The sequence below is a fragment of the Citrus sinensis genome, chromosome 4 (assembly GCF_022201045.2).
Source record: "Citrus sinensis cultivar Valencia sweet orange chromosome 4, DVS_A1.0, whole genome shotgun sequence".
Classification (NCBI taxonomy): Eukaryota; Viridiplantae; Streptophyta; class Magnoliopsida; order Sapindales; family Rutaceae; genus Citrus; species Citrus sinensis.
The window spans coordinates 14,549,382-14,572,928 of NC_068559.1; the positions used below are offsets into that span (position 1 = coordinate 14,549,382).

The 23,547-nt window shown below is 30.4% G+C and overlaps 5 protein-coding genes and 1 long non-coding RNA gene across 15 annotated transcripts; 3 read left to right on the top strand and 3 right to left on the bottom strand.

The window, feature by feature from the left end:
• Positions 1-1,376: 1,376 nt before the first annotated feature.
• Positions 1,377-9,061, top strand: LOC127901923 (uncharacterized). Of its 9 annotated transcripts, none has more exons than XM_052440122.1 (11): positions 1,377-1,733; positions 5,050-5,365; positions 5,454-5,559; positions 5,654-6,318; positions 6,436-6,718; positions 6,804-7,016; positions 7,089-7,181; positions 7,286-7,402; positions 7,486-7,926; positions 8,037-8,294; positions 8,875-9,061. In XM_052440122.1, exons 5-11 carry the CDS (start codon positions 6,473-6,475, stop codon positions 8,995-8,997), a joined length of 1,491 nt encoding a protein of 496 aa, XP_052296082.1. In that variant the 5' UTR covers positions 1,377-1,733; positions 5,050-5,365; positions 5,454-5,559; positions 5,654-6,318; positions 6,436-6,472; the 3' UTR covers positions 8,998-9,061. The 9 variants fall into 9 exon arrangements, with proteins under 9 accessions (XP_052296082.1, XP_052296078.1, XP_052296075.1 ...); XM_052440118.1 differs by having other exon boundaries at positions 1,378-1,733; positions 5,045-5,365; positions 8,028-8,294; XM_052440115.1 differs by having other exon boundaries at positions 1,378-1,733; positions 8,028-8,294.
• On the top strand, positions 2,887-4,086 carry LOC107177904 (uncharacterized). The gene has a single exon (XM_015532446.2). It carries the CDS (start codon positions 2,887-2,889, stop codon positions 4,084-4,086), a length of 1,200 nt encoding a protein of 399 aa, XP_015387932.2.
• Positions 4,221-6,307, top strand: LOC107177903 (uncharacterized). The gene is made up of 4 exons (XM_015532445.2): positions 4,221-4,372; positions 4,484-5,365; positions 5,454-5,559; positions 5,654-6,307. The coding sequence occupies exons 1-4, from the start codon at positions 4,221-4,223 to the stop codon at positions 6,305-6,307; spliced, it is 1,794 nt and encodes a 597-aa protein (XP_015387931.2).
• LOC127901922 (uncharacterized) lies at positions 8,923-13,069 on the bottom strand. Of its 2 annotated transcripts, none has more exons than XM_052440114.1 (4): positions 10,155-13,069; positions 9,961-10,066; positions 9,202-9,866; positions 8,923-9,073 (listed from the first exon to the last, which is right to left on the bottom strand). In XM_052440114.1, the coding sequence occupies exons 1-3, from the start codon at positions 11,018-11,020 to the stop codon at positions 9,213-9,215; spliced, it is 1,626 nt and encodes a 541-aa protein (XP_052296074.1). In that variant the 5' UTR covers positions 11,021-13,069; the 3' UTR covers positions 8,923-9,073; positions 9,202-9,212. The 2 variants fall into 2 exon arrangements, with proteins under 2 accessions (XP_052296074.1, XP_052296073.1); XM_052440113.1 differs by having other exon boundaries at positions 8,923-9,084.
• On the bottom strand, positions 11,349-12,620 carry LOC107177880 (uncharacterized). The gene has a single exon (XM_015532402.2). The coding sequence runs from the start codon at positions 12,618-12,620 to the stop codon at positions 11,349-11,351; it is 1,272 nt and encodes a 423-aa protein (XP_015387888.2).
• A 4,813-nt stretch (positions 13,070-17,882) lies between the features above and the next one.
• LOC102612495 (uncharacterized) lies at positions 17,883-19,226 on the bottom strand. The gene is made up of 3 exons (XR_371392.3): positions 18,881-19,226; positions 18,519-18,570; positions 17,883-18,378 (listed from the first exon to the last, which is right to left on the bottom strand). It is a non-coding gene; the product is annotated as an uncharacterized LOC102612495 (long non-coding RNA).
• Positions 19,227-23,547: the final 4,321 nt, after the last annotated feature.

Here is a 23,547-nt window from a genome sequence, read left to right on the forward strand (position 1 = left end):
TAAGGGAATAAATTGAATTGTTGTATGTTTTATTTAGCTTAAGTTTTAAAATCCCAATTCACCCCCCCTCTTGGGTTACTTAGTTAGTATTTCAAAATTACGTACAAGTTGACTATGGCCATTACCTTAATTAGTATTTATGAGATTGTCCAACCGAGCCTTCAGCCGGATTGACACAATCCTAATTTTTAGGGCTTTAACCTGAACATATGATGGCAAGGGTTGGTTAAGGCTCAATAAATTAAGCCAGATGATATCCATGTTAGGGTTAGGTTCTCAACAAAAAGCCCTAACCTCCCCTTGACCCTTAAATAGTTTTTAAAATTAAAAAATATGACACTTAAAAATTGAAATACACACACCATCACCACTCACTCTACTAATCTTTATCTCTATTTCGTATTAATTTAGTATTTTGTATTTGATTTATTTACTTGTTAATTTGGTTAGATTATTACATGTTATATTATTCTTACAACTGAATAAAAAATAATTTATTAAATTCCTTACAACCAAGTTCAACATAAAAATGTGAGAATAATAATATAATATTATTAATATAGAATAAGGAATTAGAGTCTTATCCTTAAAAATAATCTAAAAATTTTTTAAAAAGAAAAAAAATTATAGTTGGGCTTAAAAAAAGCACAAGTTGCCTAAGTTTAAAAGGTTGGACTTCTAAAAGATTAGGCTCATTGCTAAGCCAATTAGGGATATAAGTATCTAAAATATTAGGTGGTACAACTTTGAAATAACCTTTAGAGTGGGTCTATTGGCACCCATTATTAATCTCTTAGAACTCATTTTCTAAACACACCCAATAAAATAATTTAAAATATCACATTACTTCTATTAACACCATAGCAATTCCACAAATAATCCTGTTTATTTTTGCCTAAAGGCCTATCTGTATATCAAATCTCAAATATCACGTGAATTAAACAAATTGTCTCCTAATTCATTTTCTTTAGTAGTTACATTTGTTAAAATTTATCTATTGCTCAATCTTCTCAAATGAGTTTGACAATTTCAAAAGTACACAACGACCAAAAAAGAAAAAACCCAACATATTATATTGGTAGAAATATTTGAGTGGTCTGATAAGTAAACTGTAGATTGTTCATAATGAATAGTATCACTACTACAAAACAGGACAAAGATGACATGTAATACATGACAAACATATTATTAATTGTCATCTATTAGTTTAGATGACTTTTATTTACTTTTGGAAGTCATATATTATAAAATTGTTTTTATTTATGACATAAAAATGACTCACCACTAAATAAGAAGTCATCTTTAGTTAATTAAAAGGTGACTCTTCTTTATAAAATGTGTCATTTAGTTTGTAGTATAAAAAGCCACTTTCCCTCTTTATTTTCTTTGTCTACCGCGAAATATCATTGTCTCTTTGTTTCAGCCTCCATTCTTCTGTGACTTTCTTTCTCTGTAAAATTCCCCTTTGCCCATACAAAACATCTTCCTATCTTCTATTTCCAAGTTCCAAACTCTTAATTTCACCCATTATTTATATAGACCCAAAATCGTAAACCCTAACTGTTCACACATAGTGGAAGTGAAGACAAATTGGGAAGAAATCTGGAAGCTCTGGACCACACATGTTGGCAAGAAGATTGTAAAGCTTGGGACCACATCACTATCAAGGAAATTGTTGAAGCATTCGGCTACCTTGTATATTGGATTTTAAAAGTTTCGATCCCCACATAAAGGTACTTTCTTTCCTTTTGTTTAATCATGTTTGAGAAAAAAAATGATAGATTGTTTGATTGTGGGTGGCCTACATGTGCTGTTTTTTCTTTTCTTTTCTTTGTCTAATTTACTCTATTTGAATAGCAAATGTTGAAAATATGGATGAACAGTAAAATTTTTTCTGGGGATTAATATTTTAGGGAAGTTACAAATTTGGTCGAATCATGTCATGCTCCTTTGAAATTTAATCAGTTATCAATCTCAGAACCTCACGACTTCTATTCTTTTTCTTCATAATCGTCAACTTGACCTCTCCTCTTTCTTTTAATTGGATTATCTTTCTTTTCTTTTCCCCTTCTCTTTTCTTTCATCTTATCTTTTACGAAATTGGGAAACCAAGAACGACAAGCGCCATGTGGGATTTGTTGCAAAATTATAAATATTTCAAATTCTTCAAATAACTTAAAATTAATTTATATACACACATACTTTCTTATTAAAAAAATAAAAACTAACGGAGAATTAATAGAATAAGCATTTATATAATATTATGTGATATTACAATATTAATTAATCATTTCATCCTCTTTCCTTTAGTATCATATAGAATATTGTAAAATCTACCTATAATTATAATCATATTATTAGAATCAAAATAATTTTATTACTATAAAGAGATTATAATTTAATAGAGTATATAATTATAAAAATTATTATTTTAACTTATTTATTTTTAATACAAGTAATATAGAAATAAAGACATAAAGTATACAATTTAATAATTAATTAATAAAACATCTTGAATCTAATATATGAACAAATATTAATAAGAGAAATAATGTTAGTTTCAGAAACTGATACATATTTTTTAAAAATTCAGATGTTTATACTTGTCATCATATATATGCTTAGCACTTAATACAAATGCTCTCCACCGTAGCAATCCATTTTGTTGTGCTTTTGTGTTTAGTCCCTGACACTTCATGTCCATTAAGCTTTGGTCAATTTATTATGTTATGTGCTTTAGTAAATTAATGTTTTTATTGATATTATTTTGATAGAATAATAATATTAAGGTCCTATGTTTTACTTTTTCTCAAATTAGGACATAGATACTTAGAAGGAAATTATGGAAAATGTTTTAGAATGATATATTTATATTTTACATTCAGAATGGACAAATCTTGGATGTCTATGGATCGAAGATCAAAAGATTATGAGATTGGTGTTGAAATATTTATAGATTTTGCAATGGTTCATGCAACAAATTCTAATCACATACTATGTCCATGTATGAAATGTGGAAATGTGAAACATCAGACAGTTGATGAGATTAGAGACCATTTGTATTTGAATGGTATAGACCAAAGTTACAATAATTGGATTTTGCATGGAGAAAAGGTTGTTAAGAAGCTATCAACTACTAGCAACACTCAATCTACAAGAGAATTTGAAACAAGAGCCTTTGAAACCGAATCTGTGGCCAGCACTGTAGAGATGATTCAAGGAGCTTATGATCATTTTGAAAACAACCCTAAACAATTTGAGAATTTATTGGCTGATGCTGAGAAAAAGTTATACCCAGGTTGTAGTAAGTTTACAAAATTATCTGCATTGGTAAAATTGTACAGCCTAAAAGCAAGAAATGGGTGGTCAGACCGAGGCTTTTCAGATTTGTTGAAATTGTTAAGAGAAATGTTGCCTGACAATAATGAAATGCCTTGTTCAATGTACGAGGCAAAAAAAACCTTAAATGCATTAGGGATGGAGTATGAGAAGATACATGCATGTCCAAATGACTGTATACTTTATAGAAAGGACTATAAAGATGCTGTTATATGTCCTAATTGTGGTGCAGCAAGGTGGAAGTTGAAAAAAAATTCAACTGAGATGAAGATTGGTGTTCCAGCAAAGGTTTTATGGTATTTCCCACCAATCCCAAGGTTTAAAAGAATGTTTCGAAGTGTTGAAACTTCAAAAAATCTAACATGGCATGCCACTCAAAGGGAAACTGATGGACGATTACGTCATCCTGCAGATACCCCGGCATGGAAACTAATAGATCACTTATGGCCTGATTTTGGAGTTGAACTAAGGAACTTACGACTTGCATTATCTGCAGACGGGATTAATCCATATAATTCTCTTAGTAGTAGGTATAGTTGTTGGCCCGTCATAGTAGTGACATATAATCTTCCTCCATGGCTTTGTATGAAGAGGAAATTTATGATGTTGACATTATTAATTTCAGGTCCCAAACAGCCTGGTAATGATATTGATGTCTACTTAGCTCCATTGATTGATGATCTTAAAATATTGTGGGAGGTAGGCATTGAAGCTTATGTGCTTATCGTCAAGAATCTTTCACATTGAAAGCTATTTTAATGTGGACGATAAATGATTTTCCTGCTTATGGAAACTTGGCTGGTTGCACTGTAAAATGGTATAAAGCATGTCCAATTTGTAGTGAAAAAACATGTGCAGTTCGGCTTGGCCATAGTAAAAAAATGTCTTATATCGGTCATAGAAGATTTTTACCACGATATCATCCATATCGGTTTCAGAAGAAGGCATTTAATAATGAAGAGGAAATTGAAATTGCTCCAGAACCGCTGAAAGGGGAGGAAATCTTGGCACGAGTTCAAAGATTAAATTTCTCGTTAGGGAAAAAAAAAGCAAATAGTCGTGCAACTGATATCAATGAAAGAGTTTGCTGGAAGAAAAAATCTATTTTTTTTTAGCTTGATTATTGGAAGTCTTTATATGTTAGACACACTCTTGATGTTATGCATATTGAAAAGAATGTGTGTGAAAGTCTTGTGGGGACTTTACTTGACATTCCAGGGAAATCAAAAGATGGTTTTGCAGCTCGTATAGATCTAGATGAAATGGGTGTAAGGAAAGAATTACTGCCAAGAGTTGGCCAAAATGGAACAAAATTACCTCCTGCGTGTTATACTTTGTCAAGGGAAGAAAAGAAAAAATTTTGTAAGACATTGTTTGAACTTAAGGTTCCTAATGGCTATTGTTCAAATTTTAGAAATCTAATCTCATTGCAAGATTTGAAACTCTATGGCTTGAAATCTCATGATTGTCATGCTTTGATGCAACAATTGCTTCCTTTAGCAATACGATCCTTGTTACCAAAACATGTTAGATATGTAATAATAAGATTTTGTGCTTTTTTTAGCAACCTGTGCAGTAAAGTAGTGGATGTGTCAAAATTGGATCAAATGCAAGCAGATTTGGTGAATACTATATGCTTGTTAGAAAAATATTTCTTGCCAGCTTTCTTTGATATTATGATTCACTTACCAGTACACCTTGTTAGAGAAGTCAAACTCTGTGGACCTGTTTACCTCCGATGGATGTATCCATTTGAGAGGCAAATGAAAATATTGAAGGATTATGTACGAAATCGAGATAAACCAGAGGGTTGCATTGCTGAATCATATATAGCTGAAGAGGCTATTGAGTTCTGCATAGAATACTTATCTGAAGTTGATGCAATTGGCATTCCACCGAAAAAATACAGATCTGATGTTGGATTACCTTTACCAGGAGGATGTGTTGTTAGAATAGATCGTAAATTATGGGTTCAGGCACATAGATATGTACTGGAAAATACAAATGAAGTTCAGCCGTATATCATGTTAGTAACTATTTCCTTTATCTTATATATATTAGTTATATTTTCTGTAATAGTTATAATCATTCTTATTTCATCTTTGATATCTTAGAGAGCATATGGAGTTCTTGAAGAAGAAATATCCAGCAAAGTCAAAGAAGGAAAAATGGCTACAGGATGAACATAATAGGACTTTCATATATTGGTTGCGTCAAAAAGTAATTAACTATATAGTTCATCCATAAACAGTTTTTTTGTTATTCGAAGATATTTGTATATTATTTATATACACTTTTTATTACTATCATATAGGTTGAAATTCAACTTAACGAATCAAGGAACAATATCTCGGAAGCCTTAAGGTGGATTGCACATGGACCTCGCCCTGAAGTGATAAAGTACCAAGGCTATGAAATTAATGGTTATCGTTTTCATACCAAAGAACGTGATGACTTACGAGTTGTACAGAACAGTGGAGTCTATTTAGAGGCAAACACATTTCAGATTTCAAGTGCTAAAGATAAGAATCCTGTGGTGGCAAATATGTCATTTTATGGAGTTATACAAGAGATATGGGAGCTTGATTACAACAAGTTCAAGATTCCTGTATTTAAGTGTGATTGGGTTGAAAACAATCATGGGATAAAAAACGATGAGCTAGGAGCTACGTTGGTAAACCTTAATAGGATAGGCCATAAAGATGATTGTTTTATTTTGGCTTCTCAACCGATACAAGTATTTTATGCTGAAGATCAACTCGATCCAAGGTGGTCTATTGTGATAGTGAATCCACGTAGGGAATATATAGATGATTCAAGAGAAGATCTAGGTGACATCATGTTAGAACATCAAAATTCTAGCAATTTGATGCCATCTGTTGAGTCATTTGATAAAATGAGTGATGACGATTTAGCTTACATCCGAACTGATATCAATGAGGAAACATTGGTTGAAAACGTTGATTAGAAAAAAAAAATGTAAGTTTTTTTTTCAACATATTTGATGTACTGAATTATTATTTTAATGTATATCATTTATTTAGCTTATGTGACCTATTATTCTTCTATTAAATTCTCATCAATTTTTTTCTTTAGTTGTTTTGCAGCAGGTTTATAAAACATTGCTACAGAAATGAGTTCAATTGTCAAAAAAAGAAAAAGTAGAGGTCGAACGAATTTACCTCAGCTGGTCAGAAATAGAAACAATGGACAAAAGCTTATAGTTGAGTATAACAAAAGAGGACAACCACATGGCAAGGTAGCAACACGATTGTTTAGCTTTTTGGGTGTCTTGGCACGCACCATGGTTCGAATTTCTTATGAAGATTGGAGCAAAGTGCCATCAGAGACCAAAGAAAAGATATGGGAATGCATAAAAGTATGTGTTTACAGCCCTTTTCCTGAACTAATACTCATTTATTTAATTTCTGAATTTTTTTTTAAACATGCTATGCATATTCCAGTTCTCTTTTGAGGTGGATGGTGAGCTTCAAGGCAAATTCTTATCTTCAGCTGCGAATAAATGGAGAACCTTCAAGAATAGACTCACCACTAAATATATCAAGAGATATAAAGATAAGCCAGAGGCACTGAAATGCCCGCCTAAAATGTATGATTTTATCGAGCAAGAAGATTGGGAAGTTTTCGTACGTTATCGAACTTCTAGTGCATTTGAGGTATTGACTAACTTTTTGAATTAAATGTATGTTTTTCATTGTTTGCGTATTTACCTTGATTATTGAATGCAGGAAATCAGCCAAAAATATAGAGAAAGAAGGGCAAAAAATATATACAATCATTGCCTTTCAAGGAAAGGCTATGTGGGATTAAAGGAGGAATTGGTATGTACACAAACATTTATATGTATGTATAACTTTCCTTTTCAGTCTATCACCTGAATTAAGAAAGTTATGTATCACTTTAATTCATTTAAATTTATATATAGCAACAAGCTGCTGGAAACAATGAAGAAATTAGTCGCTCTACCTTATGGAAAGCAGCACGTAAAAATAAGAAAGGTAGATACACGAGCGAGGTCGTTAGAGAAAAGGCTGATGAAATAGTAAGTTTTATAAATATATGATTTTGAATAATTTAACATATGAACTAAAAAGTTGCTGATTTCTTGTTATTATTCAAATGTAGGATGAGCTAACAAAGAAAAGTGAGGAAGGGGTTATAGCTACTGGTGGTAGGAATGATGTTCTAACAATAGCTTTAGGAACCCCTGAAAGTTCAGGTCGAGTAAGAACTGGAGGACGTTTTGCCACACCTTCTTCATACTTTGGAAGGAAAAAACGAAGCTTCTCATCCAACAATGAGTTACAAGAGCGTATAACTCAACTAGAGGAAAATTATGAGAAAATTTCACAAGAAAAATTTCTGTTAGAGCAAAATGTGGGGAAGATTGTACAAGAACAAATGATGCATTTTTTTAAAGAATTCCGAAAGAATGGAGTCCTACCGATCCAGTCACCAAAAGTTCCCTCAGAAAAAGGCAGCTGCTCCGAAGAACCAAGAATGAAGAAAAAGTGCTCCAAGAAAAAACAAGTACATATGCAAAATGAGTGCTTCAAGAAGAAACAAGTATACATAAAAAATAAGTGCAGTTCTTGTTTTTTTAATTCCAAATCTCAAAGTTTAAATTTTAATCACTTATAATGCTATGATTAATACTTTACTCATAGATGATGCAGGGTAAATCATGTATGTTTGCAGTGGGCAGCATAAACAATATTTTAGCCAAAGGTACAATGTTAGAAAACAATGATCCTAATTCTACTGTGCATGGAGTACCATTGGCAGTCACGGATGTTCGTGTGGCTGTTGATATAGCAATTAAAGGGGATACCTTTTTACCAAGGCCTGTCAGGGATGAGTTAGTTATTGTTAGCCATGCCATTGGATCCCATGTTGCTTGGCCTAAGCAATTTGTCATCTTGAATGATTTTGAGGTATATATCTATAATTAATTGTTTGCTTTTGATATGTCTTAAATTAATAATAATAATTTTTTTAATTCTGGAGAGTGTTGTTTATTTGTTTGATACACATAATTTATCCTGCAGCTGTCTAGAAAATTTTACAAACTGCAATCAAATATAACTCTTGTAGCTAAGTAAAGTTTCGAAGATAGCAATATGTGTATTGTACAAAAATGATAGTAATGTTCTTGCCGCAGTAGTTATTGTTTTTGTCTTGCCACTATTCAAATATCATTTTCCATTTAATATGTGGTCATCACAAAGTCAAAAACACCCCAAATCATATCCGAAATTATATTCTTGCTTGATGAACAGTGAACATTAACCCTTTGAAAAATTGTGTTGAAAGATTTAAAAAATCACATGGGGTCCAAGTATTCTGTCATTATATGTTGCACTCATGTATAAATTTAGCATTTAACTGAGCATATCATTGACGCCTATAATGTCTTATTCTTTTTTGTGGTTTGGTTAATTAATTTTTGTTTTCGCTTGTAGATATCTCATACATATTTGTAGTTACATAAATAAATCTATTCAGAATATGTAGGAATACAAAGTGCCAGCAAGAATAGATGCTCTTTGCAAGTACGCTACCTTGCCATGTGGTTGTCCTCTTTTGTTATACTCAACTATAAGCTTTTGTCCATTGTTTCTATTTCTGACCAGCTGAGGTAAATTCGTTCGACCTCTACTTTTTCTTTTTTTGACAATTGAACTCATTTCTGTAGCAATGTTTTATAAACCTGCTGCAAAACAACTAAAGAAAAAAATTGATGAGAATTTAATAGAAGAATAATAGGTCACATAAGCTAAATAAATGATATACATTAAAATAATAATTCAGTACATCAAATATGTTGAAAAAAAAACTTACATTTTTTTTTTCTAATCAACGTTTTCAACCAATGTTTCCTCATTGATATCAGTTCGGATGTAAGCTAAATCGTCATCACTCATTTTATCAAATGACTCAACAGATGGCATCAAATTGCTAGAATTTTGATGTTCTAACATGATGTCACCTAGATCTTCTCTTGAATCATCTATATATTCCCTACGTGGATTCACTATCACAATAGACCACCTTGGATCGAGTTGATCTTCAGCATAAAATACTTGTATCGGTTGAGAAGCCAAAATAAAACAATCATCTTTATGGCCTATCCTATTAAGGTTTACCAACGTAGCTCCTAGCTCATCGTTTTTTATCCCATGATTGTTTTCAACCCAATCACACTTAAATACAGGAATCTTGAACTTGTTGTAATCAAGCTCCCATATCTCTTGTATAACTCCATAAAATGACATATTTGCCACCACAGGATTCTTATCTTTAGCACTTGAAATCTGAAATGTGTTTGCCTCTAAATAGACTCCACTGTTCTGTACAACTCGTAAGTCATCACGTTCTTTGGTATGAAAACGATAACCATTAATTTCATAGCCTTGGTACTTTATCACTTCAGGGCGAGGTCCATGTGCAATCCACCTTAAGGCTTCCGAGATATTGTTCCTTGATTCGTTAAGTTGAATTTCAACCTATATGATAGTAATAAAAAGTGTATATAAATAATATACAAATATCTTCGAATAACAAAAAAACTGTTTATGGATGAACTATATAGTTAATTACTTTTTGACGCAACCAATATATGAAAGTCCTATTATGTTCATCCTGTAGCCATTTTTCCTTCTTTGACTTTGCTGGATATTTCTTCTTCAAGAACTCCATATGCTCTCTAAGATATCAAAGATGAAATAAGAATGATTATAACTATTACAGAAAATATAACTAATATATATAAGATAAAGGAAATAGTTACTAACATGATATACGGCTGAACTTCATTTGTATTTTCCAGTACATATCTATGTGCTTGCACCCATAATTTACGATCTATTCTAACAACACATCCTCCTGGTAAAGGTAATCCAACATCAGATCTGTATTTTTTCAGTGGAATGCCAATTGCATCAACTTCAGATAAGTATTCTATGCAGAACTCAATAGCCTCTTCAGCTATATATGATTCAGCAATGCAACCCTCTGGTTTATCTCGATTTCGTACATAATCCTTCAATATTTTCATTTGCCTCTCAAATGGATACATCCATCGGAGGTAAACAGGTCCACAGAGTTTGACTTCTCTAACAAGGTGCACTGGTAAGTGAATCATAATATCAAAGAAAGCTGGCAAGAAATATTTTTCTAACAAGCATATAGTATTCACCAAATCTGCTTGCATTTGATCCAATTTTGACACATCCACTACTTTACTGCACAGGTTGCTAAAAAAAGCACAAAATCTTATTATTACATATCTAACATGTTTTAGTAACAAGGATCGTATTGCTAAAGGAAGCAATTGTTGCATCAAAGCATGACAATTATGAGATTTCAAGCCATAGAGTTTCAAATCTTGCAATGAGATTAGATTTCTAAAATTTGAACAATAGCCATCAGGAACCTTAAGTTCAAACAATGTCTTACAAATTTTTTTCTTTTCTTCCCTTGACAAAGTATAACACGCAGGAGGTAATTTTGTTCCATTTTGGCCAACTCTTGGTAGTAATTCTTTCCTTACACCCATTTCATCTAGATCCATACGAGCTGCAAAACCATCTTTTGATTTCCCTGGAATGTCAAGTAAAGTCCCCACAAGACTTTCACACACATTCTTTTCAATATGCATAACATCAAGAGTGTGTCTAACATATAAAGACTTCCAATAATCAAGCTAAAAAAAAATAGATTTTTTCTTCCAGCAAACTCTTTCATTGATATCAGTTGCACGACTATTTGCACGAGAAATTTAATCTTTGAACTCGTGCCAAGATTTCCTCCCCTTTCAGCGGTTCTGGAGCAATTTCAATTTCCTCTTCATTATTAAATGCCTTCTTCTGAAACCGATATGGATGATATCGTGGTAAAAATCTTCTATGACCGATATAAGACATTTTTTTACTATGGCCAAGCCGAACTGCACATGTTTTTTCACTACAAATTGGACATGCTTTATATCATTTTACAGTGCAACCAGCCAAGTTTCCATAAGCAGGAAAATCATTTATCGTCCACATTAAAATAGCTTTCAATGTGAAAGACTCTTGACGATAAGCATCATAAGCTTCAATGCCTACCTCCCACAATATTTTAAGATCATCAATCAATGGAGCTAAGTAGACATCAATATCATTACCAGGCTGTTTGGGACCTGAAATTAATAATGTCAACATCATAAATTTCCTCTTCATACAAAGCCATGGAGGAAGATTATATGTCACTACTATGACGGGCCAACAACTATACCTACTACTAAGAGAATTATATGGATTAATCCCGTCTGCAGATAATGCAAGTCGCAAGTTCCTTGGTTCAACTCCAAAATCAGGCCATAAGTGATCTATTAGTTTCCATGCCGGGGTATCTGCAGGATGACGTAATAGTCCATCAGTTTCCCTTTGAGTGGCATGCCATGTTAGATTTTTCGAAGTTTCAACACTTCGAAACATTCTTTTAAACCTTGGGATTGGTGGGAAATACCATAAAACCTTTGCTGGAACACCAATCTTCATCTCAGTTGAATTTTTTTTCAACTTCCACCTTGCTGCACCACAATTAGGACATATAACAGCATCTTTATAGTCCTTTCTATAAAGTATACAGTCATTTGGACATGCATGTATCTTCTCATACTCCATCCCTAATGCATTTAAGGTTTTTTTTGCCTCGTACATTGAACAAGGCATTTCATTATTGTCAGACAACATTTCTCTTAACAATTTCAACAAATCTGAAAAGCCTCGGTCTGACCACCCATTTCTTGCTTTTAGGTTGTACAATTTTACCAATGCAGATAATTTTGTAAACTTACTACAACCTGGGTATAACTTTTTCTCAGCATCAGCCAATAAATTCTCAAATTGTTTAGGGTTGTTTTCAAAATGATCATAAGCTCCTTGAATCATCTCTACAGTGCTGGCCACAGATTCGGTTTCAAAGGCTCTTGTTTCAAATTCTCTTGTAGATTGAGTGTTGCTAGTAGTTGATAGCTTCTTAACAACCTTTTCTCCATGCAAAATCAAATTATTGTAACTTTGGTCTATACCATTCAAATACAAATGGTCTCTAATCTCATCAACAGTCTGATGTTTCACATTTCCACATTTCATACATGGACATAGTATGTGATTAGAATTTGTTGCATGAACCATTGCAAAATCTATAAATATTTCAACACCAATCTCATAATCTTTTGATCTTCGATCCATAGACATCCAAGATTTGTCCATTCTGAATGTAAAATATAAATATATCATTCTAAAACATTTTCCATAATTTCCTTCTAAGTATCTATGTCCTAATTTGAGAAAAAGTAAAACATAGGACCTTAATATTATTATTCTATCAAAATAATATCAATAAAAACATTAATTTACTAAAGCACATAACATAATAAATTGACCAAAGCTTAATGGACATGAAGTGTCAGGGACTAAAAACAAAAGCACAACAAAATGGATTGCTACGGTGAAGAGCATTTGTATTAAGTGCTAAGCATATATATGATGACAAGTATAAACATCTGAATTTTTTAAAAATATGTATCAGTTTCTGAAACTAACATTATTTCTCTTATTAATATTTGTTCATATATTAGATTCAAGATGTTTTATTAATTAATTATTAAATTGTATACTTTATGTCTTTATTTCTATATTACTTGTATTAAAAATAAATAATTTAAAATAGTAATTTTTATAATTATATACTCTATTAAATTATAATCTCTTTATAGTAATAAAATTATTTTGATTCTAATAATATGATTATAATTATAGGTAGATTTTACAATATTCTATATGATACTAAAGGAAAGAGGATGAAATGATTAATTAATATTGTAATATCACATAATATTATATAAATGCTTATTCTATTAATTCTCCGTTAGTTTTTATTTTTTTAATAAGAAAGTATGTGTGTATATAAATTAATTTTAAGTTATTTGAAGAATTTGAAATATTTATAATTTTGCAACAAATCCCACATGGCGCTTGTCATTCTTGGTTTCCCAATTTCGTAAAAGATAAGATGAAAGAAAAGAGAAGGGGAAAAGAAAAGAAAGATAATCCAATTAAAAGAAAGAGGAGAGGTCAAGTTGACGATTATGAAGGAAAAGAATAGAAGTCGTGAGGTTCTGAGATTGATAACTGATTAAATTTCAAAGGAGCATGACATGATTCGACCAAATTTGTAACTTCCCTAAAATATTAATCCCCAGAAAAAATTTTACTGTTCATCCATATTTTCAACATTTGCTATTCAAATAGAGTAAATTAGACAAAGAAAAGAAAAGAAAAAACAGCACATGTAGGCCACCCACAATCAAACAATCTATCATTTTTTTTCTCAAACATGATTAAACAAAAGGAAAGAAAGTACCTTTATGTGGGGACCGAAACTTTTAAAATCCAATATACAAGGTAGCCGAATGCTTCAACAATTTCCTTGATAGTGATGTGGTCCCAAGCTTTACAACCTTCTTGCCAACATGTGTGGTCCAGAGCTTCCAGATTTCTTCCCAATTTGTCTTCACTTCCACTATGTGTGAACAGTTAGGGTTTACGATTTTGGGTCTATATAAATAATGGGTGAAATTAAGAGTTTGGAACTTGGAAATAGAAGATAGGAAGATGTTTTGTATGGGCAAAGGGGAATTTTACAGAGAAAGAAAGTCACAGAAGAATGGAGGCTGAAACAAAGAGACAATGATATTTCGCGGTAGACAAAGAAAATAAAGAGGGAAAGTGGCTTTTTATACTACAAACTAAATGACACATTTTATAAAGAAGAGTCACCTTTTAATTAACTAAAGATGACTTCTTATTTAGTGGTGAGTCATTTTTATGTCATAAATAAAAACAATTTTATAATATATGACTTCCAAAAGTAAATAAAAGTCATCTAAACTAATAGATGACAATTAATAATATGTTTGTCATGTATTACATGTCATCTTTGTCCTGTTTTGTAGTAGTGTACAATTTTGCCGTTGACAAAGACAAATTCTTATCAACCTCTTGAGAAGTAACGGTTGTAGGGGCTGTTGATGGTGGCTCTAGCATTTGCATAAAATGGTTCATTGATTTAAAAAAATATATTAAATAGTAGCAATATAATTAAAATAGTATCATAATAATTAGTTTTGAGAAACTACTCTGAAATTATTTTACTTGTTTTATGTTCATGTCAAAATAGGGATACTGGGCTGTAAAAATTTCGTTAGAACGTTAACATCACTAGTACTCTCATTTTATACTGTGCTTTAATGTAATTTTAATTGAGGGCAAAAGTGTAAAAATGGAAGAGGAGTTTTGACGGGAGATTAAAAGGGTGCTAATAGCTCTACTCTTACCTATATCCGTTCAAGCCCACTTCTTTTACATTTTTATTGTAGCTAAGTTTTACAATTAGAGCTATTTAATTAATGTTTAGGCCACTAGGTGATTCTATATATAGTTCCATGTTAAATCAAGTTAAACAAACTCAATTTAAATCTAATCACGTTATTAGTGCGTGATAGATTTTTTTTTTCCCTCCTAATGCTGTTCAAATAAATTAAACGAATTGAATCACATCATTTGTCTAAGCAATAGGTCAAGCATGAATCTTGACATTCTAATCCGATTAATAAATTTGCGAGTTTTGGTCAATCAAAATTTGAAACAAATTCTACCCATCAACACGTATTGCCATTCCATGCTAAATAGCACTATTATTTAATCGACGTATAGGATATTGCGTCACACTGTAATAATTATATTTTATTATAGGTATTATAATAGTTTATTATATTATATTGTACTAAGTTGTAATGCAAATACTAAATTTGGTGAAATATGGACAGAATAATATAAAATAATATTATTTTATGTTAATATTAAAATATTATTTAAATTTATTAATATTTTAGGGTTCTAATTTTATATATTAATTTTTATAAATAAATGGTTACTAAATAATAAAATATTACGATATTATGTTATATTATTAATAATATTACATTCTAATAAAAATTTATTTCCATACGTTAGTTATTATAATACAGTATAAGCATATTATAATATAGTATAATTTGATATTACATTGTAAAAATAATACTATATAATTATATGATATAACATAAATTATATTATATTATAAAACAATAAAATATTGAATTATGAATTTATTTTTATTTATTAATTTTTAATATAATTATTTAATTTAAAGTTTAGTATTTTACTTGATAATAAATGATTAAATGAATTTATAAATTATTTATTAAATAATAAATTATAAATAAAACTATTTAAAGTAAAATAATTAAAATGATTTTATTTAATGAAAGCAAAATAATGCATTATCATTTATTTATTAAATATCTAGGTTTATTACTATCTTATATTATTATTTCAATTATTTTTTTATAAATATCTATATAAATTAATAAATTTAAGTTTGTTAAATAACAAAAGTTAAATGATTATAATTAAAATATGAACAGTGTTCTAATACATTAAAGTATAAACCATTCCCATCGTAGGTTCATTTTATACCCTTTCATTGTATTAATCACCTTTTTAATGTAGTGCAACACAGTCAGAAATTGTAGCCAAACATAAGTTAGCAAAAGAACAATATTTTAATACAGTGCAATATTTTCTAAGGCAAACTACAAACGCACCCTTTATTCTCTCCCATTAAAAATTTATTAAATCAATAAATCAAAAAATGATTTAGAAAAGTAAATGAAAGAAAGATTGCACGTAAGAAATATCAAACTCAATTGAGAACTTAATCGAATTAGATAAAATTTTATAAAATCAGTTCGACCAAACACTTAGACTAACCTAGCTCCAATAATAGTATTATTAAAGGGACAAAACTATGGTGCAACTGTGGTACCATACCACAACTGCACCTAGCCATTAGATTTAGCTACACACATGTACTATAGCTGAATCTAATGGCTAGGTGCAGCTGTGGTATGGTACCACAGTTGCACCATAGCTAGACCTTTATTAAAGACATCTCATTAACAATATTAAATCTAGAAGGATCTAGAAAGATTCGACTTATTTATATCCCAATAAATTTATTTTATACTCATTTCATTGTATTAACTACCTTTTAATGTAGAGCAGCAATACAACCAAAATTACAAACAAATATCAGTATAAAATCAATATTTTTAATGCAAAACAATACAATACAAAGCAATGCAAATTACCGAACACACCCCTTATTCATTCTCATTCATGACATTGATTTTCCAACTTACATTAAATCAATTAATCAAAAAGTGATTGAAGAAAGAAAATGAAATAAAGTTTGCGCGTAAGGAAAATCAAACTTAATTGAGACCTTAATTGAATTATATATCGTGTTACAGAAACCGTTTGACTAAACACTTAGGCCGATAGTTAAGGCTCTAACAAGAGTATCAAAGAATACTCTTTAACAATGTTTAACTCCAGAAGTATTCGACTAATTTCTATCGGGCCTCGCCACATAAAGGCCTCATTGGAAGAAATAGCCAATTTGGCTATAAGAGATGAGGTACTGAGTTGCATTACCCGGAAACATGCCTCACAAAATAAATAACTTTTCCGAACATAGCAATCTGTTAATTTCAGGAGTAACACACCAGCTCACTTCTGAAGGATTTCTTCTGCAATACCATATTGACCACACACGCCAGCAAGCTTCTGCCAGATTTTTCTGTACTACCTGATTGACCACATTCCAGGATCTCTGTACACCTCGACTGACCAGATTCCAGGAATCCGATGCAACATCTAATGGTAACAGCTAGTGCCTTAATTTAGCCAGCATAACCCCCTCAACATTGGCCATGGCTTCTGCAATTTCCACCTCTTACTGATAATTGAGAGTAACGATAAGGCCACAAATTCTTCTACTAATTGATATGATATAACTCTATTTGTATAAATTCAGTTTATACAAGAGTTTGTGACTCTATGACTACTATTTTGGTAACTAAAATGGTCATCACAACAGTTGTGATGGCCAGACTTACTACCAGCCAGGATTCTACGACTAAATCCAACTAAACAATGAAGTTAAGAGCTAACAATACAGAGGTGAGAATCCATTCAAATATTTATCATTAAATTTTGTGAAAACGAGTAAGCTAAGAGTACCTTAAAATAGAAAATGCAGCTCACAGAGGGATAATAAAATCAGTGACACAGTAGGTACCGTTTAAAAACAGATCCCTTGCATAAGAAGGAAGAGGGGGAAAAAGAAAACCTGGTAGACAGAAGAAGCATTTGCTGGGTAAATTTTCCAACTGAAAAAGGGGAGAGCCTCAGACTCAGCAATGGAATGTATAGCAATCATCAAGAACTGCACATTCCTCAAATTTATGTCTTATCCTACATTGACTCCAACAATAAAATTTTAGTTACTCTTCACACTCAAGCATTCAGTACTTAAAACAAACAATTGCAGAGCAAAACCAGAAATCAAGAAGATAAACCACAAACTGAGAGCAAATTCCAATTATTTATTTAAATCACACCGTAAACTGTACATAAAACTGAAATGTTGTTCCATTTTTTATTCATAGTGACAACAAACAGAACATAGACAGAGAAAAATATAGAAAAGCAGATAAAGCATCTGCAAAAGTATCCACAATAGAAAGTTAATTTACACATCAAACCTTGATTACACATTACAACAGGCAATGGTGACAGTTTCAGTCCCTGCTAAATCTCGTAGTTAGCCAATGCAATGGGTAAGCTATTAAAAACATCAGGTGATTCAACGTAGGAGAGTGAGATCAAGTCAGACCTATACTTTTCAGCTTCATCACCATTTGTCACCGCTACCCCATTTGCATTGTCAAACTTTTGAGGAAGATGGTTATCTGGACTCGGATGTTTTTCAGGCACAGAATTAGATATCGCAATAAGTAACTCCCGAGCCAACTCTTGAGGCAACTCCTTAACACATGCTTTCATATCCATATAACTCTACCTGTAAAATTGTCGAACATAAAGAGTTAACAACTGATTAGCAGAGGAAAAGATAAAAGCTTAGAGGAATTAAAATAAATAATCAGTTATCGTACCAACCAAATTATCAATAATCACATAAATATAAGATCCAATTCATACCTGGCAGAAAACTTTTAATGCCTCGACCAATTGTGTACTATAATAGATTGACCTGTTGTGAGGATTAAGATCAGTGCTCGAAGCTAATTTTGTGCTAGGCACTAAATCAATTGTCAGAAGTTATTCTTAATTTTATTTTTCATTTTTCTAGCTGGACTAACTATTAATTCAGTGTTCGGTTACAAAATCAGCTCAACCCTGAATCTTTGTTCCAATAATTTACCTATGTGTAAAGGTATCTAGTGTGATGAAGAAATGAAAAAAAAAAAAAAAAAACCCTCCAGAGCTTGTTTTACATCACCAATACTATTTTCTAAAGAAAGCAAAATAACCCAATTGGAGAAAGTTATGAGACAATGAACCTGATTTATCTGTTTGGCTGCTGGGAAAAGCTACGGCAAATGAAATCCGTGCGGCGGCGTTGATGTCGAAGAGAAACAAACACAAACAAATGACCGCGGCGATTAAATTTAACCAGCAAAATAACAGAAACTAAGAAGAAAGATCAAACTGTAACATCGTACCTTTTTGCTGGTAAAGGCTTTCAGTTAAGGATTACGGCCGTGTACTTGAAGGTATTGTTAGATTTTGAAAGGGTTTTTTTTTCTTTTTCAGTTTTTAATAACAAGAAGTACAGTTTTGGCCGACCCTACACGTTAGCATAACATGTTGTTCTTAGCCTCTAGAGTTTTCTTGAGCGCCAACCAAAATGTATTAAAAAACAGAACACAATTACATCACGTGAACCGACAAACCGTCCCCATATTTAACGGTAGGCAGGATACATGAATATTAAAGAGTGAAATTGTAACTGAAAATACATTTTTACCACTCTACTCTCACAAACTGACATACGCACCCCCATGGGCGGGTCCAAGATCTTTGATCGTACTGGGTTAAATTATAAATTTATTGTATATATTTATGGGAATGTCAATGCATGTATAAAGGAACGTCAATGCATATAAAAGGGAGAAAAAAAAACATATATATCAAATGATCAAATCTTGCACCTCAGGCGGAACTAAGATCTTTGATCAGACCAGATTAAATTTTTAATTTGTTGGTTATATTTGTGTGAATGTTGATGTATATATAAAGGAGAAAAAAACAGATATATCAAATAATGTAATATTACCTCTTAAAAAAAAGGTGATATTAAGAATCCTGCTTTAAATAAAATAAATATATTTAATAAAATTAGCCTCTAACTCCAACTGAAAAAACCAAATTACTCTTTTAGTATTGCTTCTAAAGATATCAATGTAACAGTAATGGGTTGTTTGTATTTATGTTTGAAGTTTTAATTTGGCTTAAATTTAAGAAGTTTTGATGTTTTGCCTTGTTTGTTTTTGTATCAGAAATCTTATTGTGAGACATTTTTATCTAGATGAAAAAAGTAAAATTTCCTGAGTTTATCTAAATGAAAAATATTTATTTTGTTACAAATACTTTTATTAAATGTTTTTATTTCCTACCTAGTTATTAGATGTCATATTGTCATATTAGAATTTTCCTTGATGTCATATTAGAATTTTTCTTGATCTCAAATTTACTTGGTATCAGATACTTAAAATACAATCAATTTTAATTTTAAACAAATTCTTTTATCATTACATAACAACTTTTTTATGATAAATATTATGTTAAATTGTAAAAGTAATATTATCAAAATTATTTTTCATAAATTATATATCAAATGTTACCTTATAAATATTTATAAGGTATAAAAACTATTATACTAGAAAACTTTGTACATAGATACCTATTTAAATTTCTAAGTATATATAACACTTTCAAGGTTATAAGTGTATAAATTTTATATTTAAGATTTTTGAGTTTATAAAAACAAATAACTTAACACTCACAATCAGAGGTCAAAAAGTAAAAAACATGCATATTGTTCTTAAACATGCATTGAACCCATTCAAATTTTAGATAAAATAAATAAATACTATCTAACTTAACAGTAATAAAGTATTATTTTAATTATTTTAGGAGAGATTAATATAAGAACATACTTGAATGAAAAAAATAAGAAGTAAAAAATCATTTATATATAAATAAAAGTAAAAAACTTAAGGGATTATAAAGAATTTTTTTTTTAAGCTAGACCATGCATCTTGAGCTTGGTATGAAGTGTTAGTCTACATACTAGAATTCTTAAATTTGATGATAAAAGTGTTACAAATACTATACTAAAAAATGGGGTGCGACTATCATATAGGGACTAGAAGTCCCTATATCATAGAGGGGCTCAATGTCTAGAACCCCTGGCAGCCGAACAACTTTTCTAATCAGCAGTAACTAGTTGCTTAATTTACTTATTTTTTATTTTAATTAAAATAAAATAAAAATTTATAAGACAAATAATTTTTTAAAAATATTAGTAATATTAAAAAAGACATAAAAAATAAGCAAATATTTTTTAAAAAAAATATCATGAAAAATAAAATAAAATGAGTGTTCACAAAAAGACAAAAACTTAATTCATGTTCTATAAAATCTATCTTATATTTAACATTTAAAGTTTCATGTCACATATTCCAAATACACCCAAATTTATCTCTTTTTTTCTTCTCTTGTTTTATGTTCGTGTTCAAATTTCATTCAACACATTTAGAGTTTTATGTTTGGCACTCTATGTTTCACGTTAAAAATTACTCATATTTTATGTTCACTGTTGCATATTTTAAGTAAAATGTTCCATATTTGTTATTAGATGTTTCATATAATTATAATCCAAATACACTCAAAATTTTCTTTTTACACCCATTTCATGTTTGTGTTCAAGTTTCATATCACATGTTTAGAGTTTTATATTTAGCCTACTATGTTTCATGTCACAAGGTAATCATGTGTTATGTTCATTGTTTCATATTAAGTAAAACATTTCAAGTTTATTGTTTTATATTTCATGTAGTTATAATCCAAACGCCTAAGTTTTTCTTCCCCCTTCATGTCTACGTTCAAGTTTCATGTCACACATTTAGAGTTTCATGTTGAGTGTTCTTTTTTTCATGTCACAATGTACCCTTGTTTTATATTCAGTATTACATATTTAGTAAAATATTTTAGGCTTATTGTTCTATGTTTCATGTAGTTATAATCTAAATACCCCTAAATTTTTCTTTTTTCCCCCATTTCATGTTTAATTCATGCTTCATATAATATGTTTAAAGTTTCATATTTAGTATTTTATGTTTAATGTTAAAAAGTACTTATATTTTACATTCACTGTTGCATATTTGTTGTTCTATGTTTCATATAATTATAATCCACATACCCTAAATTTTTCTGCTTTCTCTCTTCCTTTCATGTTTACATTCAAATTTCATATCACATGTTTAGTGTTGTTGAGAGTGAAACTAAAATTAGAAAATGCAGACCAGCACGGTAAATCATTTATACGATCAGAAGTTCACTGTTTTGTCTTAGTGCAATAAGTGAAGCACATGGTTGGTCACATGAATCACTTAGTGGCAGACCCTCGGATGGGCTAAATCGGGCTACAATGAGGTATAGATAAAAATAAATAAATTATGTTAACTAAATTTATGAATATGCCATCAATGATTAATTGCAAACGTGTTATTCAAATAAAAAAAACCTAATTCACTTTTCCTCATTTTCACCAACGACAATACCAATAGCCAAGAATGAACAGAACTTGGTAGTCCCCTTCACAATTCTTCATTTTCTTGATCTTCCAATTTCTTTGGGTTTATACCTTTTTCTATTGGTATGCTTTTAGAAATTATATAAATAGATTGCTTTTGTGATGAATTTTATTGATTTGCTCTACAAAATTAATTTGGTTCATTATTTTTGAATTTTTGATTGGCAGCTTATATTTGTGATTGGTTTTATTGATTTACTTTGTAGTTTTTCTTGATTCATTATTTTGAAAAGTTTCAATTTTGATTGTTGTTCATATATTTACGTTTTTTTTTTAAATATCACAAAGACTAAACTTTTCACACTTTTAAACTTAACTGATTTCTATATTGTTTTTTAAAGAATCAAAGTATTTGGAATATTATTTATTTAATTTACAAAACAAAAAAAAGAGTGTTTGAACATAATAAAGTAAAACAAGCTTCATGGGTAATTGATTGAAGACTTATTACAATCAAATAACATGTTAATGTTAAATTCTAAGTAAATGTTGTGTCCTAGAAGTTGGTTGACAAAATTCAAGTAGATTGAATTCAAATAAAGACAATAACTGTGCAAGGTGTTGGCTCAACAATTGGAGTTGGGGTACATATGTTTTTTCCCTAAAAATAACTATATAATAATTGCTTAATTGCTAGAGAGCATTTTAAGTAAATACTTATTATTGTTATTTTTTGACTAATAATATTTTTTAAAAATTGAAAAGATGAACATATTTTAATTGTTTAATTTATTTAAGCATACAATTAAGATTGTAATTATTAATTAATTTATTAATTCTTATATAATTATATGTTACTATAGTTTATAATGTCCCAAAAATCCAAGCCAAAGAAAACTCTCCTTTTCATTCTTTGCCAAAGTAGGTGGTTGTCAATCATCAAATGAGATCAGTTCTCCATGCAATATTGATGCCTCAAGTTCTTCTAAATCTCAAAGAGCCAAATTTGAGAAAGTCGATACTCCATCCACTATTGACATCCCTTATTTAGAATGCAATCTTGAATTACACAACTCAATAGAAACTTATTGACAAACTTGAAGGTGTGCAGATGGCGTACATAAATATGGGACCATTTCATGTCGAGCTACAAAAGTACTTATCGACTAAACATGGAGTGCATAATCATTGATTTTAATTTTCTTGTTCTCAAAATTTCATTGGCTTAAGTATTCCATACTAGATGATGAAGCATTTTGTTTTTCATGTTTTCTTTTTTATTATATGTCAACTAAGTATGATGCATTTAATGTTGATGGTTGTCAAAATTGGAAGTATATTTCTTGTGACAAAAAATCTCCTCTTGCACTACATGAAGGGAGTCATGGTTTTCTTCACCATACTACCATG